Source organism: Vipera ursinii, assembly GCF_947247035.1.
Source record: "Vipera ursinii genome assembly, chromosome: 1".
Classification (NCBI taxonomy): Eukaryota; Metazoa; Chordata; class Lepidosauria; order Squamata; family Viperidae; genus Vipera; species Vipera ursinii.
The window spans coordinates 300469717-300493709 of record NC_139512.1 but is presented as its reverse complement, the minus strand read 5'-3'; the positions used below and the strand labels follow the sequence as shown (position 1 = coordinate 300493709).

Genomic DNA, 23993 nt, shown 5'->3' with positions numbered 1-23993 from the left:
AAGGCCCGGGGGCCGGATGCGGCCCGCGAAGTGGTTTCATGTGGCCCGCGAAGCCATCCTGGAAACAATGAGGGAACGGCCCCCATTGCCTTGGCCCTGGCCCAGAGACCCTCCTCCTGCCAGAAACCCTCAGATCTGTCCCACTCCTGCCCAGGCCCCCATAGGCACCCTTGATGCCAACAATGTAGAGCTGGCCATGCCCACCCAGGAGGCCATATGCACTCTAGCCACGCCCACCCAGTAGGCCACACCCACCCTGGCCACACCCACCTGGCCCCCTGTGGGCAACCGCAATGCTGATTCGGCCCTCAATGAAATTGAGTTTGACACCCCTGGTCTAGATATAGGCTAAGCCATACATCCAGGGCCCCAGGGTTGACAACAAAACCAGAGTTTCAAGGCCATATCCTATCAACATCACAAGTAATCTGATTTTTTTTCAAGGTATATGTTCCACGTAACTATTCTCTGTTTCATTGTACTATTTTAAAAAGAGGTATAAATAAGTAATATCTTCATTGCATAAATACCATGGTTTCAGTATGGATGAAACTGATAGCTGCTAATGTTGTTTGTAGGTTTCTCCAGGCTGCAGGAAAGATGGACTGTATGATTATTCGATTATTTTTGTCTATCAGGACTGACAAATAATATGGAAGGCTAAATGTGATTGGCAATTTGGTGGTTAGAGTATTGTACAAACACAAGATCTTGGATTTATTTAGTAAGCCATTGTTCTGTTAATTATGGGCTACAGTACTATGTGAAGGTCTAGGTTCCCAAATCAAGATTTTCTGTAAATTATGGAGTTGCATATAATTTGTAATTAAAGATATAATAAATAAAACATTCTTCCAAGGAGAGAGGCACATCATGGGATTTTACAAGGATTTTTTGTACAAATTATTTATAATTAAGAGTCAGCATTGCAGTGTTCAAGTTTGCTGCTCACCCCAAATTATTTATTATGGTTCAAACAAAAAGGCGATTTCATTTGGGGTATATGCGTGAAAGCGCTCAGTTATCTACATAGTTTGTTTATGGGCTTTCCAGAGACTTCCATAGTGGAACCAGGATGCTGGAATAGATAAGATTCTGGTCTAATCTGGCACATCTTACATGTTCATATCCTTAACAGTGGTTACATTAATGTAATGGGGCAATTGTTTGCACATCATGCTAAATCAAAAAGAAACCAATTCCTTATTCATAGGTTTCACTGTTAATAAGAGCGGCAGTTTTCTTGCGGTTCTGCTTCCAAATTTGTGAGAAAGAATCAATGGTAAAAGTGCCTTAAACATTTTGACTTCTCCTCTTCTGGTTTCATTATCTCATGCTTGGATTGCAAAAATGACAATTGCATTCAAGGAAATGTAAGTAAGCATTTGCTGTCTTGGAGTGGGAGCAAAAAATGCTTGAAGGAATGAGAACGACTGCTAGAGTCTATTCCTCAATTGTTGGGTTTGAAGACACAGCTACTGTATAAAGAATTATCTGCATACTCCTTATTTAAAGTTGTAAGTTTTAAAAAATATTTCTGGTCTCTTAAGATACCATGCTTGGAAATGTTTCTGTCTTAGCTCATTGGGGTTGCTGGAGTGGCTGTTGGTAAATATATATATATATATATATATATATATATATATATATATATATATATATATATATATATATATATATATATATATATATATATATATATATATATTACATTATGTAAAAGACTTATCACAAAAAAATGAGGAGAGAAGAGGAAGACACTAATTTTTAAAAGTTACAGAAAACATTGAAAATGTTTAGGGAGAGGCGTGTCATAGAGGTGGTTTCCTGAGAAAAAGAAATAGTTTTGATGAAATAGCTCTATTGAGTCACTCAGTGTGAGAAATGTAGTATCTTTGCCAATTCCTTCTGTGGTATGCCTATTTTAACTGTTGCAGCTTTTCGGAAGATTTGGGGAACTAGTATTTGGTGAAGCCCATGAGACAACTCAAGTCTATTCAAATGAAATATCCTAATCTCTTGTTGCTACTGGTTTTATCTTTGGAGGAATATCTGCTCCTTTTCTGCTTATATCGTTTAATGAGTTGGAGTGAGACTGCATCTTCTCTGCCAACAAGGAGAGTATGACAACAGAAAACCACCTTACTTTAACATCATAGAATTGAGGATATAATGGATTCTTAACCCCTAGATACTCTTTGAGATGTCACATAGTTCACTCTTTCTCTAGTGTGAACAACACAAAGCGATGAAGTTGTAGGTGTATTACATTTAAAAAATTATCTGTATGAAAATCCAAGTTATCTGGAGAATTTTAGTATATAAAAGATTATATTTATATTATATTTATATTTATTAAATTTTTATACCGCCCTTCTCCCGAAGGACTCAGGGCGGTGTACAGGGCAATAAATATTAAAAAACAAAATACAAAAGTTAAAAAACAATTAAATAATTATGCCCGATATATACAATAATTAAAACCATGTTAAAAACCCAACCCCAACCCCATCAAACCAGGCCGGATTGCTCAAATAAGTAAGTTTTTAGATCCTGCCGGAAGGAGCAAAGGTCGGGGGCCATCCGGAGCTCAACTGGCAAGCGGTTCCACAGGTCTGGCGCGCCCACAGAGAACGCCCTCCCCCTGGGGGCCACCAGTCGACATTCTCTGATCGGAGGCACCCTGAGGAGGCCCTCTCTGTGGGAGCGCACTGGACGGAGGGAAGTTGACGCCGGCCGCAGGTGCTGCCGTAGTTAATCCGGACCCATGCCATGTAGGGCTTTGTAGGTCATTACCAACACCTTGAATCTCACCCGGAGGGCAACCGGCAGCCAATGCAGCTCGCAGAGCAAAGGTGTAACATGGGAGTATCGGGAGACTCCCAACACAACTCGCGTGGCTGCATTCTGCACCAGTTGGAGCCTCTGAGTGGTCTTCAAGGGCAGCCCCATGTAGAGAGCATTAAAGTAGTCCAAACGAGAGGTCACGAGCGCATGAGTGACTGTACGCAAGGCATCCCGGTCCAGATAGGGCCGCAACTGGTGCACCAGGCGAACCTGGGCAAAGGCCCCCCTAGTCACAGCTCCAATATGATCTTCTAAAGAGAGCTGTGAGTCTAGGAGGACCCCCAAGTTGTGCGCCCTATCTACGGGGGGCAATAGCTCACCCCCCATAGCAAGAGATGGAGTAATCTGAATTTCCCGGGATGCCGGCACGAACAGCCACTCAGTCTTGTCAGGGTTGAGCCGAAGCCTGTTCCTCCCCATCCAGACCCGGACCGCCTCCAGGCAACGGGATATCACGTTAATCTTTTTGGAGAAGTTAAAGATATAAATTATGGCCTGATGGCAATATTTGTTTTTTAAGAAAAAAGTGTTAGATTCAAGGTTGCAATAAATGCATGAATTATCCACAAAATGCGGAAATGAATCATCACTAAGCGAAACTAAAAGTAGAAAGCTGGATAGTGTCATTTCTACCCATCCAGAAAATTTAGACACTTTTCTTTGAAATATCTGATGAAATATCTTTGGTGAAGAGAAGGAAGGAGATACAGACAAGATCAGCTTTCTACAATTACATTTAACATGTTGAACAGTGTTTTGTAACATTGACATTTTGTATACAGCATCATGTGCTTTCTACAGTTTTCTACAATTAATGTACCTTTTTAGAAGCTGTTAAACTAAGCAGAAACTGTAATGTAAACAGAATATGGAACTGGGGCTAAATAGCACTTATTAAAATACTTTCTGAGCATCATAAAAACATACTTGATGATATGTGAATTTCAATTAAATATTTCAAATATCTGTGGTTTTTATGTTCTTTTAGCTGTCTCCCTTCAGGATTATTACACAATGAGTTAAAAACCCTCTCTATCTCTTTATATTATAAGCCTCTAGGAAAGCTGCAGGCTCCCAAAACTGCTAATTCTTGCATAAGATTTGCAGCTTTTGTGAGCCAGAGATGAACTGTGTAGCCCTGAAGTAGTAATTATTCTTTGCAACATGGAGATAATATTAATATTGTTGCTAATATACTTCATAGTGTTTCTGTTGAGGATAATTGTGATTATGTAAATAAAAGGGTCCTACTGTATGTACCACCTAATCATTTCACTCTTAGCATACTTCCAGATTTTATTTATTTATTTATTTGGGCAGATAACATTTAAAGTAGTGTCAATATATGAACAGTAGCAATCAAGGTAAAACCAATTACCACAAATCAACACCTTCATGGTTCTCCCACCAATAGTTAGTGCAACAACATGCATGCTATAATTAGTTTTATAAAATGGAGAAGTGGCAGGAGGGTTGTTAGGAATATTCTAACCTTGACAAAGCTTCAGTCAAGAGACAGCTAGAGCACTTTCAGTTGGGTTTCAGGCCTGCCTATGGGACAGAGAGAGCATTGGTCACACTTGTAGGTGATCTCTGGTGGGAGCAGGATGGGGGTACTGCATCCATCTTTGCTCTTCTTGTCTCTAAGCAGCTTTTTGGGCCATATTTAAGAGCTGGGGCTGGACGGTGCAATTTTATGCTGGTTCAGTTCCTTTGTTCAAGTCCTGTCCCAATCAGTATTGATAGGGAGTGAGAGGTCCAGCCCATGGCCCCTCCTTTGAGGCATGCTGCAGGGATTGGTGGTTTGTTTTTTTTAACATACACGTATAGTATATGCCGGCGGGTTATTCCCAGGGGAAGAGCGTTCTCTGTGGGCACGCAGGCCCTATGGAACCAACTCCACACGGAATTTAGGACTGCCCCCGACCTTCGCTCATTTCGCCAGGACGTGAAAACTTGGCTCTTCGAGCTGTCTGGCCCAGGCTGAGGGGTTTAAATTTTTTATTGGGTTTTAGTTTTAAATTTTGGGGACTTGATTTAATTAATTGTTTTAATTTGATTTTAATTTTTTGTATGTTGTTTTAATCTTCCCTGTAAACCGCCCTGAGTCGTACGGGAATAGGGCGGTATATAAATTTAATTAATTAAATAAATAAATAGTAAAACTGCTGGGTGAGATCATCCAACATTATGGGATGAGGTATCATCAATAAGCTGATGTTACCCAACTTTAAATCTCCATCCCTCCATCACAAATGATGCTGTAACTGCCCTCTTGCAGTGTCTGGAGGCTGTAAGGGATGGGGACAACAAGCTGAACCCTGGTAAGACAGAGTGGCTGTGGATTCAAGGGGCTTCTGGATCTGGGAATTTATCTTCTGGATAAATCTGGATGGGGTTGCACTACCCAGACAGACCCAGTGAGCAATTTGGGGGTTCTCTTAGACTTGTGACTCCTGCTCAAATAGCAAGTAGCAGCCATGTTATGCACCAGTTGTACCATTTCCTGGCTTGTGAGGCCCTGTGCCCAGTCACTCATGCCCTGGTCATCTCCAAATATATTGAAGAGTATTCAGAAGTTACAACTGGTGCAGTATACAGCAGAGAGGACAGTTCTGTAGCCCCCTCGGGTGGCACATGTGACACTGTTATGCAGGCTGCTCTGGCTGCCAATTTGCTTCTGGATCCAATTCAGGGTGTTGGTCATTACCTCTAAAGCCCTTTATGGCATGGATCCAGGGTATCTGAGTAACTGTCTTACCCTGATGGGACTACCCTGCTCTACTTGTTCAAGCCTACTTTGGATCCCATCATCCAAAGAATTTCAGCTGGGAGGTCCAGGAGAAGAGCCTTTTCTGATGTGGCTCCTTCCACCCTCTGGAATATTCTTCTGTGGTAGGTGAAGTCCACCCCCACACTCCTTCTGGAAGAGCCTAAGAACTTGGCTATGCTGCTTGGCCTGGGGCCCCAACAGGGGCCTACTAAACTAGGAGTGACTGATTGGGTAGCAATGATACTTATGCCAAGGCCTCCCATCATCTTGGTTTTCAACCTTTTAACTTCTCTATTCAATTTTTCTAATTTAAATGGTATTTTAGCACAGAATGAGATAGCAGCAAACTTGGGCAAATGGAACAATTTCTTAAGATGTTTCAAATGACAGAACAGATCAGTTCTTTATAATACTAACGAGTTTTTTTAAGAGGTTATGTTTTTTTGACATTCCAATCTGGATTTCAAGGAATAGCAAAGATGATAGGAAGCCTCCAATGCACACTGTTACTGAAAAAGCTAAGGAAAGAAGGGACAGATGAACAATGTAGATTTCCTTTGGAGGTTCTTGAAAGAAATATGCTTATAATATGGCAAAATACTTTCCATCAGTTTTCTCCAAGCTGCAATTGTCCAGATATATTAGATGACGACTCATCCTCAGTCATCACATGTGTCAGGAAGCTGCACAGTTAGGGAGGCTGCACTGAGACACACCAATTACCCAACTTTCAGATTTGGGGGCTGGATCTGTACGTGTGCTTGTAGCGTACAGCATGTAGATATACTTTACAAGTTTAACATTCCAGGTAACATTCAACTAACTGCGTTATAATACAATACCAAAAACATCAGAGTAGTTCGTTATAACACACACACCCCGCGCAAAAAACATATATCATAAATTAAAATGCCTGATTGAATAAGAATACTTGTGCTTGGTGATGAACAGGTTTGTTACAGTTGAACTGCTTTAGGGAGGTTAGTCCACAGGTGTGTCACTGCACCTAAGAGAGTCCTTCAGTTGTCAAATTGCATACCTCTCTGATAAGGAAACAGAATTTTACCTAATGTGAATTGTGTTGTTTACGTACAGATTTTATTGATGTCTGTGGAGGCAGCAGGAGATGCAAGTGTTGGATTTCATGTTAAGAATGCCAAATTGAATGCATTATTTGCAGATTTTCTTATGAGTGAGTCTGCTCTGGACCTCTCAAACTACATAATAGGCGATTTGGAAGCCATTGGATCTCTCTCTTACCAAAACTGGCTGTGGGGCTCTCTCCCTTTTGGATAGCAAATAATTTTGAAATGCATCATATGCAGAAAAGGAGAAGTTGAAAAAGAACTTGCTGAAAGAAACATTTCTGTTAAGATTTTTTTAATGTAAAAAAATGAGATTACCGGTAATTTGGGTATGAATATGCATTCATAAAGAAGTGCTTATGAAAATTAAACAGGCGACTAAAATTTGTCAGTTGCACATTTCATGTTGAATGATTTTTAAATATGCATTTGCTCCTAGATTTCCTACACACCAAGTGATGAGGAAGACAGTGATGATTCTGAGGGAGAGAACCAGGAACTTGCTCAGATTGACAGAGGTAAAGCATTCCAGTATTTAGGAAACCTGCTAAGAATATTAGTGTTAAACTTCCATTGTAATTTCCAGGTATTTGCTTTCTAGTGCAGGTCTGTCAACTTTTATTACAATTTATGTAATCCCATCCCGTATGGGTAATTTCACCTTCCCTGAAACTAAGAATTTCCTGTCCAGCAGTCTTCTCAAATTTGATGCCTTCCAGATCTTGTTGAAGTCTTATTAACTCTGGCTAGCATGAGCAGTGGTCAAGATGAATGGGCTAACTAGACAACCCATGATCCCTTGGGTCATTCTTTCAGAGATATTTCCTTACCAGATTCCTCAATGCCTTCAAGCAGTGACAGAATTTCTAATGTTCTGCTTCACTGGAAAAGTTAGGATATTTTCAGAGATGTATTTGCCTGGAAAGTAGCCCACATTGAACTGTATAATATAGTCAAACATCAACACAGGAAATTTTTTATGATATTTTTTATTATGTGACACTGTTTTATGATCCATTTTATGTCATAAAATACCTTACAAAATTTGCCAAATTTCAATTACATGGGAACTATGAGTTCTGGATACATTTGGTAAGTTAACCCATTTGAGGTATCTTGGTACAAAAAGTTTTGTCCCTATGGTACACTTTTTGCCCAGTTAAAGATTAGAGGAATCAAGAGTTTTAGTAGTATATAGATTGCAGAATAATTTCACAGGAACTCTTTATGCTACTACAAATCCTGGAGAAACACATAAAACTCAATTTCTTTTCTTAAAAGATTTATTTGTATTTGTTGTCCATAGATAGATAATTATAGGTAATCTTTATTGTTGTTTTTTTACTGTGGGCACACTGGAACATATTAAAAATGAAATTCTGTTGCCTGCTCTCAAACGTGTACACATACATAACACATATAAACATGCTATATGCAACATGTATATACCTACACTCTTATATATAAATACATATAAATATTAATCACTGTCCATCTTGAATACATAATGGAAGGCAGAAGCTTGAGAGTTCACAAGGTTAATACTGTATGGAACAAAACTGTGACTGAATCTGGATGTTCTGCTTCAGATACCACAAAGCATCCTCCCAGAAGGTGATAAAGAAAACAGATTGTGAAGAGGATGTGTAATGTCCCAGACAATCTTGCACACCCTGTTCAAGCAACGCTTAATGCTATGTCCTGTATAGAAGGGAGTGAACTGCTAATAATCTTTTCTGCCATCCTCACCACTCTCTGCACCGCCTTCCTGTCTGAAACAGTGATGCTTCCACACCAGACTGTAGAGTTTACATCACTATAGAGTGTAGACCAGGGGTCTTCAAACTTGGCCCTTTTATGACTTGTGGACTTCAACTCCCATAATTCCTCAGACAAGGTGCCTGGCTGTGGAATTCTGGGAGTTGAAGTCCACAAGTCATAAAAGGGCCAAGTTTGAAGACCCCTGGTGTAGACTGTACATCACTATAGAGTACAGTCTGTACATTATTTTTGGAACAATGAAGTTAAATTGGCTTGATGGATGATGATGGGAGCAATAATAGCCAGTAAGCTTTATGAGTGGTTGGGAATTCTGCTGTGCATCTTGCTCCAAATTTGAAAAACTCTGTGGTCCTATGATCTTTGCTAGGATTTGGCCACTTTTATATGCCTTGTTTTGAGATCCTTCTGCTGGTGAACCTCTTCGTGTGAGGGTAGTGATGACAGCTGTAGGAGATATTAGCTAAAATTGCTGTTTCATTCTACCAAAAGCAAATTCTGTTAGGTTAGGTCTATTTGTGATACAACCTGAGATACAATCGTTGACAGAATTTGCACATCATGCTAAGTCATGGTTTGTGTGAACATGGTATATAGATTAAATTATAATTGGCTGCGTTTATATGTGGGTGCTTCAACACTGGAGGCTTTCAAGAAGAGATTGGACAGCCATTTGTCTGAAATGGTATAGTCTCTCCTGCTCGAGCAGGAATTTTGACTAGATACCTTCAAGGTCCCTTCCAACTCTGTTATTCCATGTTCTAACTATGGGCTACAAGTTATATTTGTTGGTTTCACCCAAATCATTAAATTTGGGTGAAAGTCTAAATCAAGTTAATCACATTATATATTGGCACTACATGTTACCCAAATTAATATGGATTGGATGGGTTTTTTCCTTTTTGATAAGATACTAAAGTAATATAAGATTTTGTCTGCCATGGACACGTACACTGGTCAGAAAGTACTGGAGCACTTTGTCAGTAGGTACATGTGGAATATGAATTCTGAATTGTACAGAGCTACTACTTGAGTACTCAAAATAGACCCTGCTTCTACTCTTACTTTCTTCCAGCCTATAGAAATGTAGCCTTTTTTCATTAAATTTCACTCATACTGTGATGATGACTTTACACAACCAGCTTTTTTCTATTTATCCTCAGTGTGTACTGTCCCCATCTCCTCCTCAAAAATTAATCTTGGTTCTCCCTCTGTATAGAATTCTGTTTTCAAGGGACTTGTCTATGGAGATTCTCAGTCATCCAGGTCATGGTTGTCCCAAAAGTACTTTTTCAAGAGGCAACTGCAGTCAACCTGAATATAAGGCCAAGGTGAACAGTCTTCCAAAGGACACTACTACATAGGAGACTCTGAAGAGAGATCCCACCAGCAGTTATAAGAAAAGGGTCATTGATTTCTTGCAACACCAAAATCCAGTTGCCTCTTGAAAAAGCACCCTTGGTGCTTTCAAGGGACTTCAGATGTTGTAGCTGATTAAGTCTTAGTGGATCCTAGATAATAAGAGTGTCCTTCGCCGTGTGAGTCTGCCAGTTCTTTTAAATACAGGAACATTCACTTTCCTGATGATTCCAGAAGTGCTCAACTTTCCTGCCTGCTGCCAATCTTAACTCCTTCCAGTGTCTGGGTTGAAGGACTTATTTGATAGAAGGAGTGGGGAATGGCACTATTGTTTTTTTAATCACTATGTAAGACTGCGTTAAGATCTTCTCTATCACTGTTTTAAATATTTTCCCAGAGAGAAGACGGAATTGCACCTTGACTCCCTTGGCAACCAATCAACAGCAAAATCAAGAAAATCAGTGTTGCAAAGTGCGGGCCTATTTTCCTTCTGGGCTGGACCACCATAGCTCTGAAGAAGAGTTGGAATGTATCACCCGTGAATTTGCTGCTGAGAAACGGAAGTGGTCTCAGGTCAGCAGGTTTGGCTGCTGCAGTGACAGCTGTAATACCTCCTCCAGTGATGAGGAAGTAAAGACTTTGTGTGGCAAATCCTTCCGACCAGTGGTCGAAGCTGTGGAGGGTTTGCGTGCCAGTACCAGCCCAGTGCTCTTCAGTGCCTCACCTCCTAAGATACTGCAGTCCTTGGTACGGACCACATCATCCCGGCCTATAATTTTTACAAGCGTTGGAGGCAGCTTTGAGCAAGGCATGCCATGTAAACGACACCGACAGGGCTATGGTGACAAAGTCGGGAGACCGAGTCTCGATCTGGAAAAAATGCAGCAAGTAAGGCAATGTTGCATCAAATGCTACTCATATTTAGTCATATACATGGTAGATCTTGGAAAGATGTGATAGAAAAAGACTTTTCAAAGCTTTTTATCCACTTGGTAGGCTAGTAGTGTTTGGCTTTTTATGCTGTTGGATTTTGAATGTTTTCATTCAGCTTGATCTCTTGTACCTGCTTTCTGTTCTCAGAATTATCTGTTATTGGAGTGGTTTCCATACTGCCTTTGTTTTCATTAGAAACCAGGGCACAACTTTCCTGCTTTTGACTGCATACCATAATGGTTTAAGAGCAGTGATTTCTTGTTCAAAAATGAGAACATAACAATGGAGTAAAGGCTTTATTTCTACCCAATCCTTTTATTTCTAGAAAGTCTAACATTGCAAGGTAAATGGATTTCACTTTTGGTTTTGGCTTAAAATGATATGTGAATCCACCCAGTATGGGTTGTTTAACAAACCACCGTTTAAATAAATAGAGCGTTGTGGTTTTATGTGGGATAAGGCAGATTCCTGTGCTATTCGGCCACTGACTCTATTCTTTATTTTGATGTTTTCTTTTTTAGAACACTTCATATTCTGTACCTCTTAAGTGTCACCAACTGAAGCCATTATCCTGCTGTAATGAGTTGGAAGAAGCAGCTGCCCCTTTTGCTTGTCATGCTAGGCTGCTTGTACTTTGCAGAGGGGTATTTGCGTCAATATGTGTATTTCTTTGCATTTGGCTGCCTTCCCATCTTTTCATTTCTTTTTTCTTTTTTAATAATTGGGCTGAAATGGCTTGGCTTGTGTTTCAAGGCACCAGTACATCTACACTGTATTGAATAGTCTCCCTTGCAGCCCTTCAATAGTCCTTGGACAATGTCCTAATTACATCCAGGACCTGCTGCCAGCCATATGCATTTTAACGAGGGCTTTGTGATTGTGTCCCAGAAAGAACAGGGTCATGTCTGGCCTTTGGCAAGTGTGCAGCCTCTTCTTTTCATGGTACCCATTCAGAAGTATTGTCAGGCACAAGGCAGATGGGGTGCCTGTGTGTGGTAGGCAAAGTGCTTTGATTGCTCAAGGTGCCAGCAGTCAGACAGAGAGCACAGCGAACCAGCTGCAGCCACTATAGACGTACAGAAGATTGGAGTTTGATACTGTAGCCTATCACAGATAATTTAGAAAAGTTTCATCTGTCAAAATTAATTTTTTTTAAATATGATTTCTGGGAACAAATTCCAGAAATTCATCAGACGTCCTACTGAGCACTTGAACCGGCTCTTAAGAGATTATAGTTGTTGGTGTTGATCTGTAGAGCAAGTAGATGAAGAAGGACCAAAAACAAATATTTGGCCCTTTAATGAGTACCTGCAAAGTTGTCCTCTCTGCTCCAACCCCCTCTCCCCAACAAACAAACATAAATCAAAACCCAGCTGGATCTTCTTATTAGGCATGGTGGGAGGTTGTTCTTGAAAAGGTAGAGTTTTCACAATAAGCAAAATAATTGCATTGAATGCCAAAGCAGAAGGACCTGCTGAACTCTCAGTGCTTTCCTTTTGATGAACAAGTCCCACTAACTGAACTCAGTAGTACACAATGAGTGAAGTAGAACTAAAATAATGAGAAATAATACAGAAAGGGTCAGTGTGATTTCATGTTTTTGCAGAATGTAATAGTAGAAACACTTAGGGTGGCAGTTTACCCCTTTCACAAGCCTTTTTTTAGCCATGAATGCTTGGTGTTTGGAGAATAAGCAATTTGCAAGTGAAATAGCATATTCTGGAGATAAGCAGAGACAAGAGTATTTCTGGCTATGAGCTTGACCTATCCGCATGCCTTTATTGGGAGGGAATCATGTATTCTATTTTCCTGAGGATCGAGCTTTGTAGCATCTGCCCTTCTTCCCTTAGAAATTTGCTCAACAAAGGAAAGAGCACCATGTGTACCTCTCAGCTTCTCTTATTTCAAATTTACAATGAGAAATCAACATGAAATCATAAACTCTTCAGAAGACTCCATCGGACATCATCTAAATCAATCAATCAATGGGGAGGTTGTTCAAGGTTTGTAGAAGAATTTATAAAAGTTGCTTTTGAGACAATATTGATTGCCTAGTTGAGCTTCAGTTTGTTAAAAGATCAGGTCTTTTTAGATATTGAATACCAAAACTTCACCCAATCTGAACATAAAAATCTTGTGAGATTTGGTCATTTTTGTAAGATTTCAGACAATTCAATTGTGAGGGTTCTATCGATACGGGAGATTTAAAATGTTGAGTTTTCAGAATAGAGAAACACAGCTGTTGCTTTAGAACGATGTTTCTCAGCTTTGGCTGGGAAACAAACATGCTGGCTGGGGAATTCTAGGGGTTGAAGTGCAGACATCTTAAAGTTGCTGAGGTTGAGAAGTACATCTTTAGAAGCTACCTACCTCCAATTATTTGCTTGTCTAACTCAATGAGGAAAGGGTCTTTCTCACTGCCTGTAGTCTGATACTAAATGGGAATGCTCTAGATCAGGGGTCTTCAAACTTGGCCCTTTTATGACTTGTGGACTTCAGCTCCCAGAATTCCTCAGCCAGTGTGCCTGGCTGAGGAATTCTGGGAGTTGAAGTCCACAAGTCATAAAAGGGCCAAGTTTGAAGACCCCTGCTCTAGATTGATCCTAACTGCTTTTACTTGCAGTATACATTTTCTTTGCTTGAGCTGTATAGAGCCTTGTTCAATGCAACTTTTATACTGATATATAGACAAATCTAGGGACGTGGTGGCTCAGTGGGTTAGGATGCTGAGCTTGTTGATCAGAAGGTCAGCAGTTTGGCGGGTCAAATCCCGAGTGCCGCGTAACAGAGTGAGCGCCTGTTACTCGTCCCAGCTTCTGCCAACCTAGCAGTTCGAAAGCACGTAAAAATGCAAGTAGAAAAATAGGGACCACTACGGTGGGAAGGTAACAGCGTTCCGTGCGCCTTTGGCGTCTAGTCATGCCGGCCACATGACCACGGAGACATCCTCGGACAAGCGCTGGCTCTTCGGCTTTGAAACGGAGATGAGCACCAGCTCCTAGAGTCGGAATCGACTAGCATGCATGTGTGGGGGAACCTTTACCTTTACCTTTATAGACAAATCTGAATTTATCTTGTATGCTGTCTCCTCTTCTCACCTCCAGTTCATTTGTGGTTCTGTCCCCCAAAGTATAATGAGATCATTCAGTGGACTGTCCCTTTTACAGACTGCAGATATTGGCTTGTTTCTTAATTTGCCCTGTTAGATTCTACTTCCCGAGATGCAAGGCCTTAAGGGTTGAGCAGGGATAGGATTGTGAAGAAATAATTTCACTCAGGAGTTTGTGTGAGAGTTTGGATCTGCATGATTTTCAAAGGGGGCTGAAGAATCTTGGGTCTATATGGATGGATAATTTCAGACAAGTTAAAGTTCACTTGTTCCTTTTCTTGCAATCCAAGTCTTTTCCCCTCATTAGTTAGTTGTTGCATACGTAAGCAGAATTTTAATAGGAAGAGTAATTGGGGAATAATAATTGGGGGAAAGAGGTGCCTGTTAAATCCAAATGTTCATTAAGTCCAAATTTACATAACTGTGGTAAATGTATGTAAATTATGCAATTTTATGTATTTATGTATTATATAATTTATGTAAAATTTACTGAAATTATGCCAATTTGCATAAATTGTCTAGTCTGATTTGCCAAACAACAGACTCTTCTGTTATTTGAGGGAGACATCCAAAGTCAAATTTTGTGGAAGTTGAAGTGTTACCCAACAGCATTTTTGGGAGGTGTTATGGTATGCTGCTGGTAAACTGGTTATCCTTTACATGATAAATTTCTGAATGTAACCATGATGGACAGTCAGAGAGAAAGTAGAAAGAGCCTATAGTCTGCTCTGCCTAATCTCTGCTACTCTTGTATGTGTTTATGAGAAGGAATGCTAGAAAATATTCCCATTTGCAGTTAGGTCATACAGCTGGTTGGGTTTCCATCTGATTCTTCTTTTATAAACAAGGCTTGATCTTAGCTGAGATGATATAGGAGGGGGTATGCTGTCAATTTGTTAACAAGGGTATCTCCAGTCACATGTGGTGGGGTGGGTCAGGAACTCTATATTTAAAGGTCAGGAAAACAAGAATACCCAGTTTCTCGCTCTTTTTCCTGTTGCTTATCCAAAAGTTCTAATCTGGTTGAATTGTATTTTAGTTCAAAAAGCTGAAGTGGTTGCTACAGAATTATTGCCTTATTTCATGCAGAAAGGAGTATTTTTTTTTATTTCCTACATCTCTCTCTCTCCCTTCTTAATAATTCACCTCGCCCTCAAATTTATATCCATCCAACCAAGCAAACCAGGAACAGAAAGAGTCTTTCCTGGCAAGAGAAAATGAATTCCTCTACCTTCTCAGCTGTCAAAACAGTGTTTAGCTTTATTTCTATGGTTGGTGAAGGAAAGGGCTGTGAACAAAGTGCTGGAGCAAGCAACTGAGCAGGTGCAGAGAAGATCACACACTCCTTCTTTGCCCACACAAATGATTGTTCAGGTAGAAAGTGAGTGAGAACTGACAACATCCTGCTTTACATTTTTGTTGTTAGTTGCGAAGTCGTGTCTGACCCATTGCGACCCTATGGACAACGTTCCTCCAGGCCTTCCTGTCCTCTACCATCTTCTGGAGTCCATTTAAGCTCACGCCTACTGCTTCAGTGACTCCATCCAGCCACCTCATTCTCTGTTGTCCCCTTCTTCTCTTGCCCTCAATCTTTCCCAGCATTAGGCTCTTCTCCAGTGAGTCCTTCCTTCTCATTAGGTGGCCAAAGTATTTGAGTTTTAGCTTCAGGATCTGGCCTTCTAAAGAGCAGTCAGGGTTGATCTCCTCTAGGACTGACCGGTTTGATCGCCTTGCAGTCCAAGGGACTTGCAGGAGTCTTCTCCTGCACCATAGTTCAAAGGCTTCAATTCTTTGGCGCTCAGCCTTTCTTATGGTCCAACTTTCACTGCCATACATTGCAACTGGGAAGACCATAGCCTTGACTATACGCACTTTTGTTGACAGGGTGATGTCTCTGCTTTTTAGTGTGCTGTCTAGATTTGCCATGGCTTTCCTCCCAAGGAGCAAGCGTCTTTTAATTTCTTGGCTACAGTCCCCATCTGCAGTGATCTTGGAGCCCAGGAAAATAAAATCTGTCACTACCTCCATTTCTTCCTCATCTATTTGTCAGGAATTGAGAGGGCCAGATGCCATGATCTTGGTTTTCTTAATGTTTAGTTTCAACCCAAGTTTTGCACTCTCCTTCTTCACTCGCAACAAGAGGCTCTTTAGTTCCTCTTCACTTTCTGCCATTAGAGTGGTATCATCTGCATATCTTAGGTTGTTGATATTTCTTCCGGCAATCTTAATTCCAACTTTTGATTCATCTAGCCGTGCCTTTCTCATGGTGTGCTCTTCATATAAGTTAAATAGGCAAGGCGACAGTATACAGCCTTGCCGGACTCCTTTCCCAATTTTGAACCAATCAGTGGTTCCGTGTCCAGTTCTCACTGTTGCTTCTTGGCCTGCATATAGGTTTCTCAAGAGACAAATAAGATGGTCTGGTATTCCCATCTCTTTAAGAACTTGCCACAATTTGTTGTGATCCACACAATCAAAGGCTTTAGCATAGTCAATGAAGCAGAAGTAGATGTTTTTCTGGAACTCTCTAGCTTTCTCCATGATCCAGCGTATGTTAGTAATTTGATCTCTAGTTCCTCTGCCTCTTCGAAATCCTGCCTGTACTTCTGGTAGTTCTCGATCCACATGCTGCTGGAGTCTAGCTTGTAGGATTTTATTTATTTATTTATTTATTTATTTATTTATTTATTTATTTATTTATTTATTTATTTATTTATTTTATTACATTTATATACCGCCCATTCCCGAAGGACTCAGGGCGGTTTACAGGGTAATTAAAAACCAAAATACAAAAGTTAAAAACAAGTTTAAAAAAAATTAAATTTGTCCCTGTATAAATAAAACCCCAGTTAAAATAAGATTAATTCTCAGCCTGGGCCAGAGAGCTCGAAGAGCCAGGTCTTCAGGTCCCGGCGGAATGAACGGAGGTTGGGGGCAGTCCGTCAGCTCCACTGGCAGCTGGTTCCAAAGGGCAGGCGCCCCCACTGAGAAGGCCCTATCCCTGGGTGTCGTCCGCCGGCAATCTCTTACCGGTGGCACCCTGAGAAGACCCTCCCTGTGGGAGCGCACTGGACGAAGGGAACTTGATGCCGGCAGCAGGTGTTCCCTAAGATATCCCGGACCCAAGCCATGTAGGGTTTTATAGGTCATCACCAGCACCTTGAATCACACCCGGAGGGCAACCGGAAGCCAATGCAGCTCGTGGAGTAGAGGTGTTACATGGGAGTATCGGGAGACCCCCATCACAACTCGCGCGGCCGCATTCTGCACCAGCTGAAGCCTCCGAGTGGTCCTCAAGGGAAGCCCCATGTAGAGAGCGTTGCAGTAGTCCAAGCGGGAGGTCACGAGTGCATGAGTGACTGTGCGTAGGGCATCTCGGTCCAGATAGGGTCGCAACTGGCGCACCAGGCGAACCTGGGCAAAAGCCCCCCTGGTCACGGCTCCTATATGGTCTTCAAAATTGAGTCGTGAATCCAGGAGGACGCCCAAGTTGCGAGCCCTATCAACGGGGGGTAACACCTCACCCCCCATCGTTAGAGATGGAATAGTCTGGTTAACCCGAGATGCCGATATGCACAGCCACTCAGTCTTGGCGGGATTGAGACGAAGCCTGTTTCTCCCCATCCAGACCTGGACCGCCTCCAGGCACCGGGACATCACGGCGAGGGCATCGCTGGGTTGGTTTGGGGTGGAAAGAAAAAGTTGGGTATCATCAGCGTACTGATGATACCCCACCCCGAAACCACGAATGATCTCACCCAGCGGCTTCATATAGATGTTGAACAGGAGGGGCGAGAGAACCGACCCCTGAGGAACTCCACAAATGAGAGGCCTCGGGGCGGATCTCTGCCCTCCCGTCAACACCGACTGCGAGCGGCCCAGGAGATAGGAGGAGGTGCCTCCCACTCCCAACCCCCTGAGACGCCGCAGTAGGATACCATGGTCGATGGTATCAAAAGCCGCTGAGAGATCTAATAGGACCAGGACAGAGGAGCAACCCCTGTCCCTAGCCCTCCAGAGATCATTCACCAGCGTGACCAATGCCGTCTCCGTGCTGTATCCGGGCCTGAAACCCGATTGGTACGGGTCCAGACAATCAGTTTCCTCCAGGAACAGAGGAAGCTGATGCGCCACCACACTCTCAACAACCTTCGCCAAAAAGCGAAGGTTGGAGACTGGACGATAGTTATTTAAAACAGCCGAGTCCAAGGCAGGCTTCTTGAGGAGGGGTCTCACCACCGCCTCCTTCAAGGCGGCAGGGAAGACACCCTCCTTCAAAGAAGCAGTTATTACTGCATGGAACCAGCCTCGTGTCCCCTCCTGGGCCACATAAGCTAGCCAGGAGGGGCACGGATCCAACAAACAGGTGGTGGTGCTCAGCCTCCCCATGATCCTGTCCACATCATCAGGGGAAACAGGGTCGAACTCAGTCCAGATAACATGCTCAAGACCGTCCGATTCCTCCACATCAGACTCTGCCCAGTCAGAGTCCAGACCGGTCCGGATCTGAGCGATTTTGTCCGCCAGATGATGACTAAACTCCTCGGCTTGTCCCCGTAAGGGATCCTCCCTCACCTCCTGATTAAGGAGGGAGCGAGTTACCCTAAACAGGGCGGCCGGGCGATTATCTGCGGACGCGATAAGGGCAGCAAAGTAGTTAGACTTCGCCGTCCTTATCGCCGCAAGATAAGACCTTATAAAGGTTCTTAACTGCAATCGGTCAGATTTGGATCAGCTGGACCTACAACCGCTCTCTAGACCTCGTCTCCGACGCTTCATCTCCTGGAGCTCCGCAGAGAACCATGGAGCCCAACGGGATCTGCGCCGGGTCAGAGGTCGCAAGGGTACAATGCAGTCAAGTGCCCTGGCGGCCGCCCTTTCCCAGACATCCACCAGAACATCGACTGGGCTGTGGGTAAGGGTGATGGGTATAGGCCCAAGTGCCCTCTGGAACCGTTCCGGGTCCATTAGGCGCCTGGGGCGGAACCACCTGGTCGGTTCTGCAGCCCAGCGGCGGGGGGTGGCATAACGGAAGACCAGCCGCAGGAGGTAATGATCTGACCATGACAGGGGGGCGATGGTTGGTGAACCCCCTCCCAGATCATCCAACCACTGTCCAGATAGGAACACCAGGTCGAGAGTATGATCCCCCACATGAGTCGGGCCCTCAATAACTTGGGTCAGGCCCATGGCCGTCATGGAGGCCATGAACTCCCGAGCTAACTCAGACGACCCTCCCAGTGAAGGCAGGTTGAAGTCACCCAGAACTATAAGCCTGGGGAACTCCACCGCCAGCCCTGAGAGAGTGTCAAGCAGCTCGGGCAGGGCTGTTGCCACACAGCTGGGCGCCAGGTATGTGAGCAACAAGCCCAACTGAGCCCGAGGACCACATCTCAAGAGGAGGGATTCACTCCCGGCCATCTGGACAATGGTGGCCTCCCGCGGGCATAGAGTCTCCCGGACAACCACCGCCACCCCACCACCCCTGCCCTGAGCCCGTGGCTGGTGTAGCACCCGGAAACCTGGAAGGCATAACTCGGTCAGAGGCACCCCTCCCTCCGAGCCCAACCAAGTCTCCGTAATGCACACCAGATCCGCACATTCCTCCTCGATCAAATCATGAATGAGGGGAGCCTTGTTAACGACGGATCTGGCATTAAAATAAACCAGCCTGAGCTCAGGGACCTGATCACCCTCATCCCCGGGTAAGAGGGTGCTAACCGGAGGGTCGGAGTGCGCCACCGCTCGAAGACAGCAGGGGCGCGATCCCAGATGTTGATATGGCCCTCCGTGCAACCACCTGCTGCCATTCCCTATTGTCGTGGGGATTTGAAGCCCCACCCCAACATTCACAGAACCAGCAGCCACCTCCCCCAACCCCGTCCCGTCAGGACCCCTAACAGGCCCAGACTGAGTGCCGGTTAAAGGTTCCCTCCCCACCCTCCTACCCCTCCCCCTCCCTAACCTTTTAAAATAACTGGCTAAAAAATTTATCAGGGGCCTCTTAGTGCGTCTCAACTTGAGGCCCCTATCTAAGCCCAGCCACCTCTCGGAGTCCCAACAATTGGGCTCGTCATTAAGGGGAGTGTGGAAACAGGCGGTAGGTCGCGCCCAGGAGGGAGAAACCCCCCTGAGGGCATACAGATCAGCTTCGGAATAATGGAAGCAAACCATGCAGCACTAGAATGCTCACATAGGGCAGATGTTACAGATATGTCCAAAGGGTAGTTCGATGGTATTGTTATAGATGAAAAAGTAAATCCAGTAGGTATGTCTCTCAATCCACTAGACCATCTCAGCTCTCACCTGAGATGGCAATCAAAAGGAAGCCCCAGCCGTCCTCTCACTCCGGCTGAGGAGTCCATTCTGGAGTGGAGAGAAGAGGGAGTCCTGGGCCAAACCCACCCCAACTGGTCTCTCACACCAGTGAGGTGGTCAATGACCAGTCCAAGACCGTCCTTCCACCACGGTCAAGTCCCAAGCCAAACTGGTCTGTCAATGGGGAGGTCTTGATTCCAGCCGGGCATGGAGATAGCCATAGTACCTGCCTGCCAGCACAGAAAGCAAGCCAGGCCTCTGCCGATCTTCGAGTCGCCGACCACTGCCGCCAGTCTGGGGGGGGAGGGCAAAAACATTCTCTCCCCCAAGCGTCCGCCCGCCAATCCAAACGATATTCCAGCAGCGGAGAAAGGCATTCCCGGCAGCTATCTAGAATCCGGGCATTCACCAGCACGTCCGCCGAGGCCGATGCCCATAATCCACTGCCGCCATCCGGGAGGAGAGGGAGGCTCCGCACCACCGAGGACGGCGCCTGCCAGCTGATAGCCCTGATCGAATCTCCAGCCGGTGGGATCATCGCCGCCGCCCCTCCGAACGAGCAGAGGGTATCCACGACGAACGAACAGGAGAGGAAAGGCAAGCAAGGACGCCCACAGCATTCGCAGCATTCCAGTATTGCTCGGTAGGCCGGCAGGCCGGCGACATCCAAAGCACCGCTATTCGGAGGGGGGGGCTCAGCGCCGCCGAGAACAGCGCCCAGCAGCCGTTTCTGCATCCCCCAGCCCCCAGAGTCGCCCCATCATACCGTGCCGCGGCTGGGCCTCCCTAAACTGACCCATTTAGAGCCCTTGTGGAGCGCCCGAAGCTCAAACTGCGGCCGCTGCCATCTTGGGCAGGAAAAAAAAAGCATAACTTTAAGCATAACTTTACTAGCGTGAGAAATGAGTGCAATGGTGCGATAGTTTGAACATTCTTTGGCACTGCCTTTCTTTGGAATTGGAATGTAAATTGATCTTTTCCAATCCTGTGGCCACTGTTGAGTTTTCCAAATTTGCTGGCAAATTGAGTGTAGCACTTTTACTGCATCGTCTTTTAAGATTTTGAATAGCTCAGCTGGAATACTGTCACCTCCACTAGCTTTGTTGTTGCTCAGCTTTTCTAAGGCCCACTTCACTTCACATTCTAGGATGTCTGGCTCGAGGTCAGTGACCACCTCATTGAGATTATCAGGGATGTTAAGCTCATTCTTGTATAGTTTTTCTGTGTAATTTTGCCACCTCTTCTTAATCTCTTCTGCCTCTGTTAGGTCCCTGCCATTTTGGTCCTTTATCATGCCCATTTTTGCATGAAACATTCCTTTCATCTCTCCAGTTTTCTTAAAAAGATCTCTGGTCCTCCCTATTCTATTGTTTTCTTCTATTTCTTTGCATTGTTCATTTAAGAAGGCATTCTTATCTCTTCTAGCTATTCTTTGGAATTCTGCATTTAATTGGGCGTATCTTTCTTTTTCTCCCTTGCCTTTCGCTTCCCTCCTTTCCTCAGCTATTTGCAAAGCTTCCTCAGACAGCCATTTTGCTTTCTTGCATTTCTTTTTCTTTGGGATGGTTTTGGTTGCTACCTGTTGTACAATGTTGCGAACCTCTGTCCATAGTTCTTCAGGCACTCTGTCTATCAGATCTAATTCCTTAATCTATTTGTCACCTCTACTGTATATTGAACAGGGATATGATTTAATTCATACCTGACTGGCCTAGCGCTTTTCCCTACTTTCTTTAATTTAAGCCTAAACTTTGCAACAAGAAGCTCATGGTCTGAGCCACAGTCAGCTCCTGGTCTTGTTTTTACTGACTGTATAGAGCTTCTCCATCTTTGGCTGCAGAGCATATAGTCAATCTGATTTCCGTGTTGACCGTCTGGTGATGTCCATGTGTAAAGCCGTCTCTTGGGTTGTTGGAAAAGAGTGTTTGCTATGACCATTGTATTCTCTTGACAAAATTCTATCAGCCTGTGCCCTGCTTCATTTTGTACTCCAAGGCCAAACTTGCCTGTAATTCCAGTTATCTTTTGGCTTCCTACTTTAGCATTCCAATCCCCCATGATGATAAGGACATCATTTTTGGGTGTTAGTTCTATAAGGTCCTGTAGGGCTTCATAGAACCGGTTAATATCATCCTCTTCAGCACCGGTGGTTGGGGCATAGACTTGGACTACTGTGATATTGAATGGTTTGCCTTGGATTCGAACTGAGATCATTCTGTCATTTTGGGGATTGTATCCCAGTATTGCTTTTCCTACTCTTTTATGAAGAGTACTCCATTTTATGAAGGCTACTCCATTTCTTCTGAGGGATTCTTGCCCGCAGTAGTATATCTGATGGTCATCTGAATTAAATTCACCCATTCCTGTCCATTTTAGTTAGCTGATTCCTAAGATTTCGATGTTCAGTCTTGTCATCTCTTGTTTGACCACGTCCAGCTTTCTTTGATTCATGGATCTTACATTCCAGGTTCCTATGGAGAAAAAATCTTTACAGCATCGGACTTTCCTTTCACCACCAGACACATCCACAGCTGAGCGTCCTTTCAGCTTTGGCCCAGTCGCTTCATTCTTTCTGGCGCTACTAGTACTAGCCCTCTGCTCTTCCCCAGTAGCATATTGGATGCCTTCCGACCTGAGGAGCTCATCTTCCAGTGTCATATTGTTTTGCCTTTTGGAACTGTCCATAGGGTTTTCATGGCAAAGATACTGGAGTGGGTTGCCATTTCCTTCTCCAGTGGATCACGTTTTGTCAGAACTCTCTGCTATGACCTCTCCGTCTTGGGCAGTAATCCATGAAGGGGCTGCTTTACATAGGTAAGCCTATAAAACATGTTTCTTCCATCTCAATTTATTTGGTGATTGCTGAGTTTGAGAACCTCTGCCTTAAGTTATAGCAGTGATATGTAGTTATAAATCTGAAGCTAAAGCCACTAGGATTGTTCGTTAATTTGTTTTAATTGGAACTGACCAGCTCATGGAACCTGTCCCAGAATTTTCATTTTGACTGTGTGCTCCAGAGCCTGGTATAAAATTGTTACAGTTGGGCCATTGCTTGACTGATATCCAAAATAAAAGGTCACATTGTTGGTCTTTGTTGTGCTTGCTTCGGCACCCGTGGGATCTAAGCGCTTCTGGGGTGTGAACAATCTTCTGCTTGCTGTATAATTCAGTCAGGCTGCTGCTAGACACTGTTTTTCTTGTTAAGTCATGTAAACAATACAGCCATTCTTCCGGCTGCTTGTATGTTGGTATCTGCAGAAGCTTGGGATAGATGCAGAGTGCTCAAGGGCCTGGCAAAATGTTATTTGCTTCTTAAAACTACAAGGAATACAACTAGACAGTAGGGTATCTTGACAGCTTCAGAAATGACTCTAGGTTGCTTTATGTCGTAAATAAACGAATTCTTGAAAAGCGGTCTTGTTTTTCTCTCCTAATTTTTCTAACCACCTAGGCCAGCAGCACAATGCTTCCTGCATACAATACAAGCTAATATTTCATTTTAAGGAGGCATCCACTTCTCTGGAGGCAACACCACCCAAGCATCCCTGAGAAAGTTCTAGGATTAATGCTTTGATAATGCATTCATACTATACAGGGCATGGGATTTGTCTTGAATGTACAGTATGTTCATCTTCCATTCACAGTTTTTGTGATAGCAGTGGCCATGGTGACTGGGAATTTGGGAAATTGTATTCTCAATGCACCTAAGAGACACCAGAATGGGAAAAATATACATTGCTTCTGAAGAATGAAATTTAGACAACAAAAATATATCCAGGCCACCTTTTTC

General features: G+C 43.7%; 1 protein-coding gene across 2 annotated transcripts in view; it reads left to right on the top strand.

Moving 5' to 3' along the window:
- LOC310632270 (uncharacterized protein) overlaps positions 1 to 23993 on the top strand; it is an 80776-nt gene that overhangs the window by 5781 nt on the left and 51002 nt on the right. Inside the window, exons 2-3 of one of the 2 annotated variants that reach the window (XM_083349348.1) lie at positions 7145 to 7223; positions 10241 to 10590. In XM_083349348.1, coding sequence (XP_083205474.1) covers positions 7145 to 7223; positions 10241 to 10590 — 429 coding nt within the window. Of the gene's footprint in view, positions 1 to 7144; positions 7224 to 10240; positions 10732 to 23993 lie in introns of both variants that reach the window. The other variant, XM_083349347.1, reaches the window with a different exon arrangement.